Source organism: Meleagris gallopavo, chromosome 1 (genome assembly GCF_905368555.1).
Source record: "Meleagris gallopavo chromosome 1, MGAL_WU_HG_1.1, whole genome shotgun sequence".
Taxonomy (NCBI): Eukaryota; Metazoa; Chordata; class Aves; order Galliformes; family Phasianidae; genus Meleagris; species Meleagris gallopavo.
The window spans coordinates 83,176,594-83,192,741 of record NC_139404.1 but is presented as its reverse complement, the minus strand read 5'-3'; the positions used below and the strand labels follow the sequence as shown (position 1 = coordinate 83,192,741).

The 16,148-nt window shown below is 41.5% G+C and overlaps 1 protein-coding gene across 1 annotated transcript in view; it reads right to left on the bottom strand.

Annotated features, from left to right (window-relative positions):
• Positions 1 to 7,461: 7,461 nt before the first annotated feature.
• The window catches only part of DCBLD2 (discoidin, CUB and LCCL domain containing 2), a 42,624-nt gene continuing 33,937 nt past the window's right edge, over positions 7,462 to 16,148 (bottom strand). The window contains exons 10-15 of the mRNA XM_085238342.1: positions 15,333 to 15,480; positions 14,914 to 15,087; positions 13,895 to 13,988; positions 13,470 to 13,519; positions 11,760 to 11,897; positions 7,462 to 10,723 (exon numbers count right to left, since the gene is read on the bottom strand). Of these exons, the coding sequence (XP_085094468.1) occupies positions 10,281 to 10,723; positions 11,760 to 11,897; positions 13,470 to 13,519; positions 13,895 to 13,988; positions 14,914 to 15,087; positions 15,333 to 15,480 (1,047 nt within the window). The 3' untranslated portion in view covers positions 7,462 to 10,280. The remainder of the gene's footprint in view (positions 10,724 to 11,759; positions 11,898 to 13,469; positions 13,520 to 13,894; positions 13,989 to 14,913; positions 15,088 to 15,332; positions 15,481 to 16,148) is intronic.

Here is a 16,148-nt window from a genome sequence, read left to right as displayed (position 1 = left end):
CCCCCCAGGTTATGGGAAACCAGGCAAAGAAAGCGTTGGGGCTCATTTGGCTTCTGCTTAAATTTCATGAGTGTGTGAGAAAGTCGTTTTCCTTTCCCCATGCAGCTGACTGGAAGAGGAAAAGGACTGTGAGGCTAATTATGGTCCAGTGTGGACAGAAGCAATAATAAATGATATTAAAAGGTCATTTTCTTGCAAATTCGTAGAATCATAGAATGGCTTGGGTTGGAACGTACCCCAAGCATCATCAAACCCCAACCTCCTCTCATAGGCAGGGCCACCAACCTCCGAAGTTGCATATCAGTTGGGAATCATCAAAAATCAAAAGCTGTCAAATGCTTTTTACTTTTTCTGGGTCCTATAAGATGCAGTGATCCTGAGAGATGATTGTTTCTGTTACTGCAAGAGAAACTGTTTAATTATGAAGTCTTACTTGGGCCTAGGATTAGACTGCCAGGCTTCCTACTGCAAGGCTGGGTCCTGGAGCCTGGGAGCGTTGGAACTGGCAGCTGGGTCCCGGGCTGATGGGCATTCAGCAAGGTGACCAGGGGAGCTGGCTGAGATTTTAAACAGAACATCTTCAGCATCTGTCTCATATTGGAAACACCTTGCTTGGTTGTTTCTGAGAGTGTCTTTCTCCTTCAGAATTGGTAGCTCACAAGAAACTGCTTGAAATGTTTTTGTTCAGATCAGAAGCATTGGGTAAGAAATCAGAAGCAGCTATAATGAAAAGACTTAGGTACCCACAGAGCATATTGTATGTACTCTGGACAAACGTGCTGTGTGAGACCAGGTGGAAAATGGTCATGTAGCTACGCTGCCACTCATTACATCTGTGCATTGAAGAGCCTGATGCCTTTATAAATGATGCCTTCATATCTGAGGCCATTAACAAATAATTTATGAAAGAATGTCAGGCTCAGCTATCCCAAGTTATTTGCCTCTTTCCCTCTGAGGATTCTTTTGTGTAATGAGAAGCTGTCCCATTAACAGCTCTGAGGGATTTAGGTCTGAAGGTTTGGTCAAGCATTCCGGAGCTTTCTCTAATAATTTATGTGAAGCACTGGCCTTTCCTCAGACTACGTTATTATTGACAGTGAACCTGAAAGTACTGTAAAAAGAACAGAAAGATGGAGTGGTTTAAAGAAGAAGGGAAGGAAGTAGCATCCAACCCTGCCCATAGCCCCGGTTGTCACAAGTTAGCCTTTGGGGGTTGTGTACTGAGCTGCTGTTGCTGCCGCTGAGGTACAATGGAGCAGCTGCTATTTGGCAGTGCAGAGAGACATCGCAGCAGCTCAGGACAATAATAATAACATCTGCAGCTCATAACAGCCTTTCCCGGCGGGTGTGCCGAGGCATCCGGCACAGCAGCAGGGGACAGTCAGGATTTAGAGCTTGGCGTTGGCAGTACTTCATCCTTGTGGGTGGCAGGATGGTGTGAGGAGGTGGCAGTCCTGTGTGGGCTAGCTTCTGCTGGCTGCTACTGGGCCCGTCTGAGGGGAGGGAGGGCCGTCCGGAAGGCGTTTGAGAGCCCTGCAGGAGCATGATGCTGAATGCAGGGTACGCTGCTGGGATGTCTGCGCAACTTAGCATGCGTCAGAGCTCGCTGGTGGCCTAAGTGGGATGTAGAGATAAATCACAGAGCGGGAGAGAAGGTGAGGGTGCGTAACTTCAGAAGACACCAGCCTGTTAGGCAATTTCATAGCTTTTGGCTTTGTCAGGATTTTGATTGAAATGGAATGTCCCACACATTAAGTGTAAGTAAATAAGCTGCATTTTATTTGCCTTGAAACTTACATGTTCTGTCGGGAATTCTCGTGTCCACCAAATTAAGTAATCAATTGCGTGGTAGAAAGAAATGAAGTATAAATGTGTCAGGTGTAATTTTAAGTGTTTTTAGTGTTCTAAGAGATTGTGTTCGAGAATGACTTTGATGCAATTATTGATTCAAGAATGTTCCCTTCCCAGAGGGTGGGTGTAATTTTAGTTTAGGAGCACACCAGAACTGACAGAGTTGCCCCCATTGTGGACCCTGGGCTCTGACTCTTCTGTAGGAAGTGGACCAGTAGCTCTCAAGCAAACAGGACTTCCTGAACATGTGCTTTTAATGCTGCCTTCGCTCTGGCTGGGTCACTTCTGCTTCAGGTGGCTTGTTGTCTTGATGCTGGTGCTGAATTACCTCCCTATCAAGTGGTTCTTCCACCTGTGAAGTGTATGAAACCTCTTTTACCCCAGCTGTGCATCATGCAGTGGCTGACCAGAGCTGGAGCTTCAGAATGGCCTAATGGGCCTTACCAGCCCTGTTCATAACAAGCTTTTTCTGGAGGCTTTCCTCAGAGGGAAATCAGGGAGACTTTCATTCTGCACGTCACCCCACCAGTTTCACTGACATTAGAGCTGTAAACATCACCAAATCTTGGCAAGTTTTCCTCAGGCAGACTTTATTCAGGTATCATTCTATGGGCAAACTGAGCATCATTTCTTTGAGAACTGGTGAGAAAGGCAAGTCTTTTGTATTCCATTGTGGTGAGCATGTTCTTCAGGCTTCATCTGCTAAGTGTATAAATGCTTGCTTATGTACTGGGAGAAGGCACTTGGTTGATGTCTGGTTTTGTACAAGGCTGCGGTTACGTATTTTCTTACTGGGACTGATACACAGCAGTGGGAAGAAATGGGGTTCCCCTTCAGCCCTGCATGGTAAGTTTGGCTGGATAAAAGAGCTGAGGAATTCAGGATGTGTCAGTAGGCAGCTCTGGGCAGTGGGCCGTGTGCTGCCTGTTGGAGATAAATTGCAGCCACCTGCATCCAACTTCCCTGACACCCCACCTGTGCTCCCAGCAGCAGGACTATTGCTTGCCTCCTATATTTTTGAGAGAAAAAAAACACATACTGGAGGTGAGAGAGGGTGAGGGAGGGACGCTCCTTGTGAAGCTCAGGGCAACGTATGGGCTGAGAGCACTGCTGGCAGCACTGGGCAGGCAGCTGCATGCAGGTAAGAGTGGGCAGGCGGGGTGTTTAGGGTGCTGAGCTGTGAAAGCAGCACCTCGACTGCTGTGTTCAGAAAGCAGGACAGAGTGTTGAGCCCTTCTCTTCATTTTGTGTTTCTCATGCTGTCAGGTGATAGCTTTATTTTGGACCTAATGTATGAACAGGTGATGGTAAAAGTCAGGGAATCACAAATCATGAGCAGCACTGGGCAAAGTTAGTGGCTGAACAGCCACCCTGACTGTGTCCATCTGCAAGGGCTGCTCTGAAAGTAATTTCATTGTGTTGGCCTATGCTGCCAGAGGCAGATGATGGTTGTATGGCAGTAGAGGCTGAACCTTCCCACCAATATTCCCTTACATGTCGTTGCTGTGCGACAGATGGCAGCAGAGGGGCAGTCTGACAGAATGGTGTCTGACATGGAGTGCAGATGAAGAAAAGATGTGTCATTGAATTCCTCCACGGGGAAAAATGGCACCCAATGACATTTATTGATGCTTGCTTAACATTTGTAGAGACCACAGACCGCTGTGTGAGCACAGCGAGGTGGTGGGAGTGTGTTTCAGCATTGGTGTCTTGAGTTACAGTGGGGTCATATAACCCATGCTCATGGATTAATGATGGTTAATAGAGAAATAGTTATTGGAAGGCTGTTGGCACAACTTATGCAGAGAATATTCTTGGGATTTAATGCTAACTCACATGTTCATACACATACCTTATAAAAAGTCAAATTTGGAAATAAGTGTAAATGCTTAAAATATGAATATAGCTGTAGTTAGAGTGGTCTTTGAAGTAGACTCAATGGGAGCTGATTTTTGCAGGCAGCTTTACTCATACCGGGTATCACGTGGCTGCTGCTTTCAATATGGTGTGAGTTTCAAATCTGATACAGATGCAAAAGTCATTAAAACTTTCGAATAGTAAATGATGGTTCCAGTCCCTCGATGCTGACAAATTTAGTATCTGCCACTGTTTTGTGTGGGAGCGCTGCCAGGGAAGGTGTAGTTTTATGGAAGAAGTTTGGTTTGATCATCAGTGATTTTATCCCTGGAGGCATTCAAGGCCAGGCTGGATGTGGCTCTGGGCAGCCTGGTCTGGTGGTTGGTGATCCTGCACATAGCAGGGGGGTTGAAACTACATGATCATTGTGCTTCTTTTCAACCCAGGCCATTCTATGATTTTCCTTGCTTTAAGCAGTAAGGCAATTCTTTGTGTAGGTGGTTTCGTCTTCCTCTTCTGGGTTGAAGAAAATACTATAAAAAATGCATAAAAGCATTTTTTTTTTTTTCCCCCCATTGAAACTGGTTGCTGGTTACAATCTGTTGTTAGAACTGAAATTTTGTTTAGATGTTATTTTGTTTCCCCTTTACACTCAAGTATTGGATTTTGGTCCCATTTAATTTTGTTTCCTGCTGTCAAAATAACACCGTGTTGTAGTTTGCTCTGATTACTAAAGTGGGGTGTTGCGTTGGAACAGAAATGAAAATTCTCAATGTCTTTGGAGCTGGAGGAAGATCTCAAGCATTTGATGTGAACCAAGTGTCTCTCTTGTGGATGATTCTCCTGTGGATTGTCCCATTCTCGTAAACATTTCCTGGAATGTAAGGTAATAAGGTAGGCTGCTGGCTGTCTAGGTCTGTAATGGATTGATTTTTAGGCTTAAAAGGAGAAAGAGTGGTTAAAAAAAAACAAACAAAAAAAAAAAAAAAAAAAACAACCAACACTGCGAAGAATGAAACATCCAACCAGGACATGGCAAACATCTGCAGAAACCCCACCAACTTTTAGAAGTTACAAGGTAGGTTCCTGGGAGTGTATTGAGTGTTTGGCCCCTGCCAGTTTGGGCAGATGCTGAGCTCTCATTATTCCAGTGGTGTGCTCTGTGTTGCCCCACAAAACTGATATTGAAGCCATCTTACCTGAGCCTACAAAACCAGGATCTGTGTTATGTCAGCATGCAGCTGTTGCTGGGGGAATGTCCTCCTTGTGTGTGTCACTTACTCAGAGCCTTAGAAATCTTATAGATTGGCTGTGTATGTAAGAGGGTGGTTTTGCTTTCTGCACGTGCCTTTCGTGTAGGATTTGCCAGTATTTGGAAGGCCATTGCCTCAGAGGAAGAAACTCTGAAATACTTTTGTCTTATAATTTACTTGCCAGAATGGAACACTGCGTATGAGATACGGTACGTGCTTATTTATATGGTGTCCATTGTGCCAGTTATGACTTCAAACAGGATGTTGCATAGTGATGTGAGGGCTGTAATGTGAGGTCCACTTTCTGAAGTAAGATGACTTTCAAGGATGGTAGCTGAAATGCTGTTCCATGGGCTGAGAGCTTCAAATTCCACTGTATTCTGGATACCTTTCTACATTAACTAGTGTTTGGATTACGGCATAAACTGGGACTGGAATACCTTTTACAGTGGAGAGATGATTGGGCGTTACTGAAAAATGCAAGTTTTTCCTTCCAGTTGCTCTGAGTTGTTGGGCAGGAGGTGCTGGGATAAGTTACCTTGTGATATGCACAGCTTAGGAATTTTCTCTGGGATTTTTTTTTTTTTCTTCTTTTTCCTTATGAGTTTTATTCTAAAATTATCCTCGTAAAATCTGAAGAGAAAAGCCGACACTTGTTTGAAGTATCTTCTGTGTCTGAACAACCTTCTTTTTAATTCTGCTATTGCAACCCTGACTGAATTCCAAATATATTCTATCATACCTGTGTCACGTATATAAACTAGTTTGCATTTCTGTGTGAGTTGTAATGCTCTTATATCTGAAATAGAACACTACACCAAATTCTGGAGAAGCTTTGCACTAGGGTAGGGCTTTGTGTTGGATTTCCCTACACCTCTAATTACAATGAACCCTTTAAAAGAGCAGAAGTGTTTTCAGTTCAAAAACTGAATTTTTGAACAATTCAGTTCAAAAACTGAACAATTTTAAAGTGACTAAGTAAGACCAAACAAAGACCCCATAAATCCCATGTGTCCTTGTAGTTCCCTTTGGTTCAGGCTTCAGTCTGGACTCAGGCATGGTTTCAGTGCTGCATGGGCTTGGCACTTTCCAGCTCTCTTAAAGTAGGGGAGTGGAACAGAGTTGGCATTTGCTGTTTTGGTGTCTTTGTGTAGCAGCTTGATTTCTTCTAAGAAAAGCCTGCCTTTACGCAGTAACCATTCCAGCCATCACAGGTACCAACTGTTCACTGCGGCATCCTACAGCACCATCACAAAAGACCTGTACTCTTTTTTTTTTTTTTTTTTTTTTTTTTTTTCCTGGTCACTTTCTTGATAGTATATTTCATGTGACAGTCCGCTCGAGTTTTAAAATAGTTCACATCTTCTCCTTTCATTAAGGAGCATCCCAGTGGATTGTCCAGCTTTCCTTTACATTAAGATCACAATGGTAGAGCAGAGAGAACTGCTACAAGTGAGAGTTTGGATCTGTTTACCAGCTTGCTACAGCATCGGCCATGCCCTCACAAAACGAGTTTTTCCACCCCTCAATTCCTTTCACAAGCAATTCCTCCTGTGCAAGAAGAACTAATTCCTCTACTAATGATATGTGAAGTGGGCAATGGCCCTACCAGGGATACAATGGGAAAAAAAAAGAGAAAAACTGGTAAGAAAGTAATCCATAGTGAGGGAGACAGTACAGGATGAATCTGAAAAGTTGTTTTGTTTTTTTTCCTTTGAGGGAAACCAAGTAATTACTGGTGCAAGAATTGCAACTGTTAATTGGTGATATTTTAAAAATACTGTTGAGGCTTTTTGTGTGTGCTGCAAGATTAGAGAATTCTCACCTGAGCAAGTATTTTCTTCCCTACATCCTATGTTTACTGTGACTAGAGAAAGACATTGTTTTAGTCTGGAACTTGACTGCAGATTTTCACTTTTTTCTTCAATTGCATAGTGGCAGTGTTGGACTCTGTGACTTTAACCAAGACAAAGATTTAAAAAAAAAAAAAAAAAAAAAAGTTTAGGAATCACATAATTTATTTTGTGTTGAGTTTGTATTTAGATAGATTGCAATTCCAGTTCTCTGGCCATAGAGTTGTTTGCGTGGTCATTCCAGGTGCGTTGAGCACACAGACAGCTGTATGGCTGAAAGCTGTTCCAGGTTTCTGCCAGTTAAATGTGAATGAAGGCTGGACTTCCTCTCCCAGTTTCACATGCAGTGCTGTCCTTGCATGTGGGGCCAAACAGCGTTTCTTTCCCTTTCACCACTGGCGCTTACAACTCAGCATGCAGAAAACTGACACCAGTTTTGAGGTTTTCAGATCAGCAGCAACCTCGGGCCCCAACAGAGCTCAGGTAAGAGCCAGAGCTGGCTGCTACGGGTGGTGATGTGGTGGGGAGTTCCTCCCAGTGCTGTTGTGGTGCCAGTGCCATGTGGCTGTGGGGGCAGGGCCTAGCCCCACAGGGATTACAAACTAGCAGTGATGTGGAGATGAAAGTAAAGGTTGTTAAACACAAACTGAGCATAATAGGTATGTACAATTTATTTAAAATACTTTTTAACATACATTAAAAAACCTCACTATTTATACAGTCTAATTTCTAGCAACATATACAGATACTGAGCAACTACGCTACATGCTGAGGTAAGAACATAATCAAGCCAAAGAAGGCTGAAATACATTTTATATCCATATAGCTTCACATGTAAAAATGCGACCCATTAATTGTACCTCTGCTTGCATTGTACATGGGAGAACATCACTCTTAGGTCTGTCACACAATTTACATTTGGGAGTTGATGTTTAACAGTTTGTAGCATACACTTTAAACCCAACTATGAGAAATTCCAACTTACAGTGTAAATGTTGAAATCAGTGAGCAAAGCACGAGGCCATTTTCTTTCATAAAGAGGACCTAACTCCATTCTTAACTACAACAGATCATGCTGCTCAGATAATGAAACTGCATCGTGGCTGCTTGAACAAAACCCGCTCTCTTACACTGTAGCCTTAGCCTACAGTTATACCCACTGTTACACTATACCTGGCCTACAAGAAAAACAAAATACAGATTTCCAACACTGTTAATTAATGTTACCGAATTACTTAAACAAATCCATGTGATCCATGCAAATATTTTTGTTTCAAAGACTAAAAGTTCAAAAGTTTCTTCAAGGGAATTGGAATAGGTTTGTCACACCTTGGTGCAACCAACCAACCTTCCAACCCTTTCAAATAAAATGCCATAATGTCAAAGTTATAACTGCTGCTGTGGGGCAAGAGCACGTACCTGCCTGTTTAAGGAGGGCACAGAGGACTGTGACCTAGCTTTATCAAACAGAAGAAGTTGCAATTACATCAAAAATACAACTTATATGCAGGAAATTCCTTTCCACAGCTAGGCCTTCTATACCACCCTTTGATGCCTACTCAGATTTAAGCTCAGGCTCCCAATTCTCATGATCAAAACAATATAGAGTTGAGTTTTAAGGCAGCAGAGCGTAGGTGACAACGTTCTAGGCAGTGAATAGACCACGAGAAATGCTGGTTCACAGAGTTATATAAAGCCTCTCTGCAAAAAGACTCAAGTGCTCAGTCAGGGCGCTGTTCTGAACAAGCATGCAGTAGCTGTTCTCTTGTACATGACTTTGGCTCTGATGGGGATGGGAGCCACCTCGTGTCGGGCCCACGGGCAACACCAAAGCTGACAAATTATGTTACAGAAGCAAACAGTAACCATTACAGTCCATAAAACTGGGCTAATGTGTAGCTAGGGATTTTCACATTTATAAATTAATTCAGCATCCTCCCACCAGTGCTGTTACAATAAAAATAAAGCTATTTAAGAATTCCTTTCTACTGCTTAAGATAAAAAGCTGTGCTTTGTTTCTAACAAGATTAAAGAGAAAAAAAAAAGTGGCAAATATGACATCCAAATGGTTCTTGTTCTGTGATTACCGAGATAAAACTAGTCTACCCAATCGGAAGAAGACTGACTGCCATGTTTCATTGCAGAGAAAACTGGAACATTCAAAAGATAAAAATTCAATTAAATGCTTCTAAAATGACACTCTTTGGGACAGCAATTGTTCTCAGTAAAAAGCATAAAAGATTCCAAGATCTTTAATAAGAACAATCATAAGAAAAGCCCTAGGACCAAAGATTTCCAATTGTGCTAAAAGTACCATACGTGCTAAATGCATGTATTAACACAAACTATGCACCGTTAGAATATTTGTGTGCTTCTTCAAGCACTCACAAAAGTATGTACATATCTTTCTTTGAATATGGTCACCTCTTAACCTACAACAATAGATACTGCTGTGGGAGAAGGAGCATCTCAGTCAGTTTGAATGCCTGCGTGCTTCTTGCAGAAGTTTAACTGAAGGCAGACACCAGTCAGAGCAGCCTTTACTCAGCAGGGAATAAGTGAAAGCAGTTGCAAGGTAATTTGCTTGTAAGACTTCAGACTGTACCTGCTGTATCCCTACCAGGACACAAAGGCTGAGCGGCTTAAGACATAAGGCAGAAAAGAAAATGGGTTGTACAGACAGCAAATTCTAGTTTCAGAAGGCTAACAAAAATGATAGGAAACTTCTAAGGAACACGTTGCTCATGATTCCCAGTCCTGTGAACAGAAGTCAAAATAATTTATAATCATGATCATTTTTATGTCATGAAGTTAATGGAATTTCCAAAGTTCAAGGCTGTACACACATTTTATAGAGTAAAATGAATTTTGCAGTACCTTTGTATCGTAGAACAATAGAATTGTTTCATCACTCATCTGGTCCATCTCCCTGCAATGAATAGGAGCACCTACAGCTCGATCAGGTTGCTCAGAGCCCCTCTAACCTGACCTTAAATGTCACCAGAGATGGGGCATCCACCATCCGCTCTCTGGCAATTCATGCCAGTGCCTACAGATTTTTGAAGTTTTGTTTGTGGATTATTATTTTTCCCCAGAAATAGTACCGTTAGCGAAAAAATTACCATCTTTCATACTTTCAACAGTTGTTTCTCCAAATTCATCATTCACATCTATGACTTTCTGAAGCTAATCTTGAAGAGACCTTCTATCATGCCTGAAAGATAACTGTACAGTAGTGAAAAAAAAAAAAACCAACAGAGCTCATGGTTTTAAATGCAGCTTAAGAAAAAGGCAGAATGACTGGTTTCCCAGATTTCCAATAATACATCTTTTGGCTCAACACTGTATTACTTAACAGTTATCAAAACAGTGTGATTAAAAAAATGAATCCGTCAGCTTTACGAAACTGGCTTTTAAAAACAAGCCATGTTTGCCATCGTCCTACCTTATATACCTCATATATAAGCTAACTTGGTTCATCTTTACTGCTGATGGAATGGGCTGTGCTCTGCGGTACCTGGTACACCAACTCGTCAGCAGTGGCTGGCCCCAGCTGTCCCTTTGGTGTGTCATACAGTGCCTGTGCTGAGGACACGCTGTCTGTCCTGGACAAGAGCTTATTGTAAGTTCCCACCAGTGAAGGAGCTTGATTCCCTGCTGCTTTGAAGGTGGAAATAGAAGGAACGCCAAGAGGTGTGCTGGGATGACTGGACATGTCCATGACTATTGGAGTTGCGTATTCTGGTCCAGTTATAGGCAGTGGTTCAGCATAGGCATGATAAACTTCTTGTATAGGTGAATTGTAAGGGTCCAAATCAGCATAACTTGCTTCTTTTCCTTCCTCTGGTTTGAAAGTTGATCTCTGATGAAGTGAGCCGACAATGCCGCTGACCAGAGGCTGAGCATACTCTGTATTACAAACCCCATCAAAACAAAATAAAAATGCACTTACTGGATATTTTTCTCACAGCAGCAACACATTCAACACATCCTGTCAACAACATCATGAAAAGTATTATCCTGGATCAAAGTACTGGTTGGTTTTTGTCTGTCGTATCGAGGTGCTTTGTGGGGAAAAAAAAGTAATCTTCGCCCAACAGATAGAGCATAAGCTATGCAACAGCACCTGCTAGCTCAGGTTTATCATCCTTCCCTTGTGAGCTACTATTTCCCATGCTGAATATCTGCTCAAAACTAAGTGTTTTGAAACGTACTTCCCTGAAAGCTTAAAAGTGAATGGAATTATCCTGTCTGGTACTGGATAAGAAGTGGTCCTCGGCATGGAGGGTTTGTCCTCTGAGACTGGGAGCCAGCACACAGCCAGCTGAGATACTGCAGTTTGACAGATAATCTGAGAAACAAAAGCTCACCCCAAATCAGCCCAACACCCAAAAAGAGAACATCATTACTTCTGCATGCTGTAAAGCTGTAATTCCTGTACATCTGCAAACTTCAGCTGTCATCACAGAGCCAAAGGCAGTCAGCCATATTCTCTAATGGCCAGTTTACCATAAAGGGTGCAAGCTATTATGAGTAACTGATTATCCAGACCAAAAATATGGCTTAATCAGACTGTCAGTGTAGGGAACCAAATACCACGTATCAGATTTATGCATAATGTGCAAAGTTATTTTCAATGCATGTAAACACAGCTAAAGAAACTGCACTCTTTATGGCATTAAAAATGAGCAGCTTTCAGTTACTGCTGTAACCTGCGGGAGTGTCTGCCCCCAGCACATCACCAGTCAATTAATGCACACTTTCATGGGATTCACTCAGAGAACAGATCTGAAAAAGTCTGCGTTTTAATGTGTGTTTATCAGCACATTCATTTCTATTCATTTTCCCCCAAGTAAACATGAAATAATTAAATGCAGTCACATTTCTGCCATTTTTTGGCATTTATATATATATCACATATCCTGTGAAAACAACAAAAAAGTACCTGCAGATTCTGTCTGCAGCATTGTTGGAACTTCTCTTGGTCTGAGGCGACCAATTTCACTGCTGCTGTAGCGAACAGGAGTTTCTTCATGTTCTGCTGATTTGGTAGGGAGAAACTGCTTCATTCCTTTCCACCACCCTTCACACAGTTAAAAAAAAAATAAAAATGAAAAGCACAGATACTAATTAATTGTTAAGCTATTAAAATGTCATATGTCATGAGTTAACTGTCTGCCCCCACTGCAGTCATTAGGTTCTGCTGCAGCGCTGGGGCAGTGCAACGACTTCCCCCCATGTGTCCCTTCATCACAGTGCTGCTCCTACCCAGCACACATATAAGCTGGCAGAATGCAACACAGAAAGTGCTACAGAGTCTTACTTTGTAAGGGGACCGACTTATAAATCAAGTATTTCCACAACACTGTAACCCAGGAGTATGTGAATTAATGGGCTGTTAATATTTCTCATTCATTTTGTTTAAAAGAAGCTAGTTGGTGAATATTTCCAAAGCTCAGTATTTTTTAACTTCGGAAAGGCTGATAAGGAGTGACTGTGGTCATGAACGTTCTCAGGAGAGAAGGCTGCCTTTGCTACAGTCATTCCATCCCTCTCGCTGAGTAACCAAAGCCATTCTGGTTATGCTGTCCATGAATGCATTTTATTTTAGCCGTAAGAAATCATCTTGTAGGCAAAGAAGCCCAAGAACGAGCAGACTTAAAACCACAGAACAGTGTTAAAGTACGAGGAAGCCTGTGGGGAGAGCCCAAACAGAGGTCCCACAGAAAACTGCAGCAACATTTTTGTAATATTGCATTCTGCCCGATTTCAGTACTCCTTTTAAAACAGACTCATGCACTGAACATTTAAACTTATACCAGCATGAAAAAAATATAGTGTATCCATCATAAGCATTTAAATACAGGAGACTTTGACACTTAACATTCTAAAGCAACTATGCTGTGACCTGTCAAAGAACAGACACATAATAAAGAAAAATAAATTCATTAACAGGTTTCTTTTCTAATGAACAAGGCTATATATAAGACTGCCAGAGAACAAAGACAGGGATGTGGCTATTCTGTAGCATAAGGTCAGAAAAATGAAGCATAGTTAGTCATGCAGACAGTGAAAGCTACGCTCTGCACCAGCTCTTTATGCTGCAGCACCAGAGTTTGTGGGACTCCTTCAAAGAGCTGCTCTGTGGAATTGTCTGACCTGAAGTTAATGAGGCACAAGAATGGGAAGGCAGAAAACATACCAGGGAATACAAGGGGATTCTTGGGATACGAGTAATCCCACATTGTTACAAGGACAATGGAGAAGAAGAAACTTGACAGGCTCCGTATACCAAGATGAAATGTTTTTTTTCCAGCACAAAAGAAGTACCAGAAATAAAAGACTATTACATTTACCAAAAGTTTCCTCATGAATGATTTTTCCCCTCTTCATGCAATTAAGAGGCTCTAAACTTGTTTTACTTAAAAAAGAAGACTGACGCTGTAAGCTGGAACTGGAGATATTTTCCACGTCTTATGAAGATGCAGAGAACAAAAAAGCCAAGTCTCATAAGCAAGCAAGTTCTGTGCTCCCTGTCCCTCCATCTCCGCCAGTCAGCACTACAGAAGCTTCTGCTGGTGGAAAACATTACTACAGTTTGAAAGCATTACGCTAAGAACGCCAAGTAAAGGATTTCATAAGATCATGTTGTTACCTGCACGATCCCAGTAAGGTAGATCATACGTGCCCTCAGTTTTTTTCTTGCTGTGAGAAAAGGACAGAGTATTTTAGCCAGTCTGCCTACCAGAAGTGCATCCGTGCTCAGCAACCGTCACCTTGGCTGTAACTGCTTCTCAAGCTTACAGCCCCAAGCCCCAGCAACCCGGCCTGCTGCTACCAGTCTGCTGCTACTGGAGAAATCAGTTTTCAGAAAAAGCACTTGAAAGGAAACTATTTACAGAAAGCACTTCCGTTGTGCTTGCTCTTCAAATGAACATTTTCTCATAAAGAGAAGACTGAAAAAAAGCCCTTCCAGAAGTGCGGATCGTGTAGTTCCCATAGCAACACATGCAGAGTGCTTCATTCCCACACACCAGACCGACATTCTACTGAAGTACTTCCATTAATCCATTCATTTACCGGTTTCTCCAATGCCACGCACAAACTAAGATAAGAATCAGAGTAGTGAAGACCATCACCAGCACTGGAACCAGAACTGCTGCCAATGCCACATCTGAAAGCCATTAAATTAAGTGGTGTCAGACAGAAGTGCTTCTCATAAATCAGTTCTTATTTTGAAAATTACTTGGGTAAAGCATGTAGTTTTCAGATACAGCATCTATCACACTGGGTCCCCCTGCTAAGCTACCCTGCTGGATGCTCACACAGTTTAAACAGCAATTATTGTCTTCTCTCTTTTACATGTACGCACAGCATTTCTGAAAGCTTTTCCAAGAATAAATAGCTTTGTTTCACTACAAATACATTGTTCTCATAGAAAAATGGCATTTTATCATTAACATGGAATGTCAAGAGCCCGGGAGTATGCAACCACTGAAGTCTGAACCTCTTATAAGAAGTAAATAGCACAATATCCTAACAATCACTACTTGTCTATCTGGGTTTACATGTGACATGAGAGCATGTTCTGTCCGCTGCTTCCCAAAGGACACTTCACCAATGCCTACATTTGCAATGATCTTGCTCTCTTTCTGATAACTTCTTCAATAAACAACATGATGACACCGGGTGTATTTCAAATTTCATGCCAATGGGACTGATTAACTGAAGACTTCTATATCTAAGTGTCTTGTCCTAAGAAATTATCAGATTAAATGATAAAGTGGTTACTTCTAACTTGAAGGGAAGTCAAGTTACAACTTCTCCTTTTGAGAAAAGCTCATTAAGTAATTAAAAGTTAAACTCATTTTGAACATAATATTTACATCCCTTAGAACACTGGTTTTGTTTCCACATGCTGTATGCAACTGAGTGTTTTTAACATCTGAATCTTTAATATATTGGCAAGTATTAAAAAGATTGATGTTTTATTACAGTATATAAAAACTGACAAGCAAAATTAAACTCAGAAAGCATATTTAATATATTGCAAAGTACTATAAGCAGTTCCCAAATTTCTACTGCTCAAGCATGGATACCTTTGGTTACGCTTGGAGTCACTGTGGTGTTTTTTATTTCAGGTGTGAAAGTTGTTTTATCTGTCTGCAACGAAGTCTTCACTGAGTGGATGAAGTCCTCACTGATGTCATCAACCTTGTTGGTGTTGTCCTGAGGCGGCGGGGGAGGCAGCAGCGAGATTTTAGGAGCACGGACTTTAAGAGAAAAGTATTTAGAAATGAGGTTGGCATTTTTGTTTGTTTGTTTAAGTGCTAGCTTTACATGTTTCCTCGTCAAGAAAAGAGCTGGAACAGTTTGTTATAAAACTTCTGTTCATTTTATATAATGAAGAAAAAAAGCTATGAATCAGTAACATGAAAGCAAGTGACTAGTGTCTCTTGAAACACTTTTTCAATTATTCTGTTTACACACAGAATGGGAAAGTTTTCAGTTGCCTTACCTATACTGAACTGACATCCTAGCAATTCTACTTTCATTGCAATTTTCTGGTGCCATTTTAAGGGGTTAATCCTAACAAATCGTGCAATAATAGGTGGGATGAAATTATTGCGAACTTCCTGGTACAATTCAGTGTTCCCTTGAAACACCTAGGAAAGAAAAAAGAAGAAGAAAAAAGATAAATACTATGTTACACAAATCTAATACTGAGTAATTAAAACCAATTTTGATATTTCACACAGCAAAAATAAGCCGTAGGGAATGGTAAGAATATTTCATACCCAGAACAGTGCTGCTGCCTGACCATCCCCGCTCACCCTGCCTCCTGCTGAAGAAAAGAACGGTGTGTGTGTGCAGCCCAATGGGAACACTGGCTTTGTTCCTGCATGCAGTGTGTGACTGATGGTTGGTACCTCCTCCAAACAGAGGTACTGTGCAACAGTGTACTGATGTGACCCAGGCAATCCCTCTTGCTACACAAATGCTGAGTTTGTATGGCAATAAAAATAATTTTAACTCAGTTCTTTCTAGGTGTTTCGCACTTGCTCTTCAAATACAGCAAGCAGCTGTGATAACGTGAAAGTAAGTATTATCAGAGTCTTCACACTGCGTAACAGCTGAAGAATGGTCTGTCCTGTGAATGGATATGGCATTTATTAGGAAGAATTAAAGAAGTCTAGCATGTAATCACACTGTCCTCTAGTGGTTGCTGTCTATAATGACTTGGCTGCAAGCAAAATAAAACACATTAAGAACTCGAAAACTCTTCAATAATAGAAGCAAGCAGAAATTGCCTAAAGAATGAGCTAAAGCTGAT